Source organism: Anopheles maculipalpis, chromosome 2RL (assembly GCF_943734695.1).
Source record: "Anopheles maculipalpis chromosome 2RL, idAnoMacuDA_375_x, whole genome shotgun sequence".
Lineage (NCBI taxonomy): Eukaryota > Metazoa > Arthropoda > Insecta > Diptera > Culicidae > Anopheles > Anopheles maculipalpis.
In genome coordinates this window covers 74,581,351-74,585,701 of record NC_064871.1, presented here as the reverse complement: position 1 = coordinate 74,585,701, position 4,351 = coordinate 74,581,351, and the positions used below count along the sequence as shown (strand labels likewise).

The 4,351-nt window shown below is 47.4% G+C and overlaps 1 protein-coding gene across 1 annotated transcript; it reads right to left on the bottom strand.

The window, feature by feature from the left end:
- Nucleotides 1-2,386: 2,386 nt before the first annotated feature.
- Nucleotides 2,387-3,739, bottom strand: LOC126567465 (nuclear transcription factor Y subunit gamma-like). The gene has a single exon (XM_050223684.1). The coding sequence runs from the start codon at nt 3,737-3,739 to the stop codon at nt 2,387-2,389; it is 1,353 nt and encodes a 450-aa protein (XP_050079641.1).
- Between the last annotated feature and the right edge of the window lie 612 nt (nt 3,740-4,351).

Below are 4,351 nucleotides of genomic sequence, written 5' to 3'. Positions count from 1 at the left end.
CTTTTGCCGCAGCACCATCTCGCCCATCGAAAAGCATCGATGGGGAGGAAAAGTTTTCCCCACCACGAACACTGCAGTCAGTTGGAAGATTGTCGCCCTCGGCAGGATTGTCGTAGCTTTGAACTTTCCACGTGATAACACTTCCTGCGCACTTGGGTTCGCAGGAGGGGAAATCTTTCTTCCAAAAAAGAAAAAAAACGAGCGTACGAGAACCGGGAATGTACCGGGAAAGGGAAGGAAAATTACCACCCCGACCTCACGTCGGTACTCGACGTGCGGAAGATGAATGTTTACTGGTATAAAAAGAAAACTAAACTGTAACCGAACGACGATTGCCAAAGACATGTGACAGGCGGAATGAAACTAACGCAACAAAAGACTGCCCAGGAAGCCCAGCACGGACGGATGTTTGAGTGAAAGGGGCGCTAGCAAAAGGGGAGACAAAACCGGGGGAAAAGAAAAACGCAAACCAAGTCTTCTTTTCCGGTGCTTCAATCCAACGATGACCAAGTAACTTCTTGTTGGACATTCTGGGCGCGCATTGAAGGGGCAAAGCAAAGGAAAAGAAAAAGCTGCACCATCCCATCTCAAGTCATTTGCCCTTCGACACGGTGAAGATGAATTCCTTTCTCTCTGCTGATTGCAACGGGCAAGGAAAGGCAAGCGAGATCAAAAAGGTACAGTACGAGGTACGAGTTGTACGAGTGTCACGTAGCGTACGACAACCTAATGGCGGGAGGGCGAGATACGAATATGACTGGCTGGATGCCCGCAGTACAAGCAAATGTCCCCATTAGCTATTAGATTATTGTTATAGTTTGGACGTGCCAGTAACGTTAATATGGGATGACATTTTCTTTCTTTCCACCCAGGCCAGGTATTAATAGGACGAGCGCTCAGGCAGCAGGTTCTGGGCGGATGGAATGTGTGGCCTTGGTGATGCGGGATCGAATTTGGGATGGTGTGACAGGCGTTGGAGATATCGGGCCGGGCCATGCTGACACATGCACATCTTTAAGCGGATATCAGATAGTGGCTTGTCTGTGCAAAAGATTTTTTGGTATCTTTGTTGGCACGACGAAAGCATTGTTTGTTCTAGAAGCGGTGTAGCACAAGAATTTCAATCATACGGTGCATGAATGGATGAAAATGCGGCAAACAAAACGCTGAATCACCGCAGAAAGTAATTGCTGTTGTGCTCTACCACTGTAAGGTGACACTTGAGGGACACTGATGAAATGAAAATAGCACAGGACTAACAACCGTCGAAATCAGTTTTATCAGTTAGTTGAATATAGAATATTGGATAGATGAGAAAATCTAGTCCAAAAATTGTGTTCACTTCGATTAGATGGCTTTTTTAAGGTCGGAAGAATTAACCCTTTTTTTCCTGGACCTGGAGGACAAGCGTTTAATGGTGGATCGAAGTTCCGCCAGTGACGGTTCCAGCTAGTTCTTTCGTGCGAAGTGGAGAAAACACCATCGGATCTGTAGCTACTTCCGAGGGGAAACTTCGTTCGATACTTAGGAGAGATCCTCCAAAAGTCTTAAGAACCCTATGATCTAATTGACAAAACTTCGATTAAATAATACGATTACGATTACGATTATTTGAGATGGTGAAGTAAGCGACATCGGCGCCGGTCTTCAAACGTCAGGACCGGGGTTCAAATCTCATCCGGATCGTCCCCACCGTAGTGAGGACTGACTATCCAACTACGTGGTATCGGGAAGAGTCTAGTAAGCCATTCGAATGCCGGCGTGACCTTAGAGGTCGTTATCCCAAGAAGAAGAAGAAGAACATTTTTGCAATGTTTTTCTAAGCCACACAACCATTTTTTTATTTTAGAAAGGATGTTTTTTTACTTAAAAATATGAGGTATTTCAGTAACGGTTAGCAGCGTATCTCCATTTTTATTGTGTAATTGTATCAACGCGTTAGTCTAGTTGCTGTTCGTGTTTGAAAAAGTCAGTTTGAAAGGAACATTTTGATGTGTGGAAATTATCCCTGCAAAAATGTTACACTATTCGATTTTTTTTTTGTAAAACTACTAGCTTAATTTAGTTTAGCGTATATTGCAAAAACGTATATAAAAAACAAAATAATTTTTTCTTACACTACTTGCAGTACTACTTTTTTCCCTTTATCTTGACCCGAGTTAATGACCGAGCTTCTTATAATTTCGTTTGCCTATATGCTTGAATGCTAGCTAACTTGTAGGTTTTTTTTTGAGTAGTAGTTGAGATTTGATCCCAAGTAAAAAATGCCACTTTGCGGCTCGCGCTGCTTAAACCGTTACTTTAACTCGAAATGTCACTTTCCATAATAACGTTTTTGGGGGAGGGAGCGATCCCTTATTCTCTAGCCCGTCACCGTTCATTTCAATTAATCCCTTTGGTGTTGCTGGCACGATTGCTGTTTCGACGGTTGCTGTTGCTGCTGCTGTTGCAACTGCTGAAGCTGATTCGCACTCAGCAAGACCCCGGTCGGTCCCATGTGTATTATCGTGGAACCGGTCTGCAGCGACGGAGCCGTCTGTATGAAGATGGGTTGCCCAGCGTTCGTTGCACCACCACCGGTTCCAGCCGTGCCTATAAAATTCAACGGTATCTGCGTTATTTCACCGATCGGTGTCATTACGTGTTGCAGTAGTTGAAGCGATTGGTTAGTAGATACGACCTGATTCGCTGTGGTTGTACTTCCATTTGCTACACCGCTAGCCGAAGTATCGGTACCACCATTCGCGAGGGTTATACTCTGATCAGTTGCAGTTTGTACCGTGGTCGGCGTGGCTAGATTTTGTTGTTGTTGTCGTTGTTGCTGCTGCTGCCGTTTGCTAAGCGTCGGTCCGGATGTACCTCCACTGCCACTACCGGCTGCAGGTTGTGTTTCCCCGCCCGAGGTCTCATTATTGGTCTGTTGCGTGGTAGTGGCTGCCGTCGTTTGCACTAGCTGCCGATGACTGCCACCCGCACCAATAACCGTCGCTTGGCCGTTATCTTCTGATAACTGCTGCGCCAGCTGAAAGAAGTACTGCATGTCTTCGGAACCGTTCGTGCTAATACTGTTACCAGCACCGTTTTCGGTGGTGGCTGCGGCTATGGTCAGTGTACCACCCTCACCACCATCATCATCCGACCATTTCGTGTCGTACTCCTTCCTGTACACCTTCGTCTCTTCTCGCGGTACAATGTCAATAAGAAAATCGAACTGATCGTACTTGGTAATGGTCATCGCGATATCGCTCCGCTGTAACGTGCGCCGCTTGTTCTTCTCGGTTTGCTCCCACGCCCGCAACGTGATCTGCCGGATAAAGATTTCGACCGCTTTCGCAAACAGGAGCGGCGCTTCGGAGGAGATCATCTGCACGTTCTCGTCCAGTTTCATGATTTTCTTAATGCGCGCCAACGGCAACACTTGATTGCGGGGCTCAATGGTATCGATTGATTGTACCTCCCGCAGCACGTTCTGCCAAAATCGGTGAATGTTGCGCTGAGAGTCGGTCAGCTGTTCCTTCTCAGCGATTGTTGTCGCTTCCTCGATGTTGCCACCGTCGGATGCGATCAGGCTGCTGCTGCTGCTGGTGGTGGTGGTGGTGGTGGTGGTGCTGCTGCTGCATGACGAGGTGGTGGCGGTGGTGCTGCTGCTGGATGACGAGGTGGTGGTTGTAATGACCGAGCGTGGCGTTTTGATGGTGGTTGAAGTATCAACCACCTTCCGTTTCTTTGACTTAACCATCGCCTCTAAGCAAGTGTGACTCGATGCGAGTGAATCTGTTTAGTGTGCAGCTGACGGGTGACGGGCGGAAGCGACCATGCATAGAGGGCTGAGAAGAGGAGGATGGTGAGCTCTAGAAATTGTCCTAGGATTATGAACTATCGTGTATATAGCATACCTTTGCCAACGAAGCATCACAATCCGCCGAGCGCACACACACACAAAGCACGAAAACTTTGCTTGAAATCGCTAATATTATTATTCAATCACTATTCTATGTGCGTTGTGTTGTATTGCTTGCCCCGGGAGATGCTTTCACTGCAGTACGTTTGATTGTATGCCAATAAGTCTGGTTCGGACACCGTGTTATGTATCACGCATCGTTGTGGCCAGTACCGGGCGCGCGAATTTCCCCAGCTATCCAGACAAAAGCGGTTGATTCGAGGGGAAGAGTTTATTGTTGTGGGTGCTGCTGTGGTTCCGCTGGTCTTCTTATCCCGGTTAGACGATCTGCACCTATCGTGCTTGATGCGATGCTGTTTGCGGGTCCGCGCAAACATTAGGCCACTGATATATGCCCACACAATTTTATCACACGGCGCAGCTTCCTCGGGGCCAGCTCGCGGCATTTCA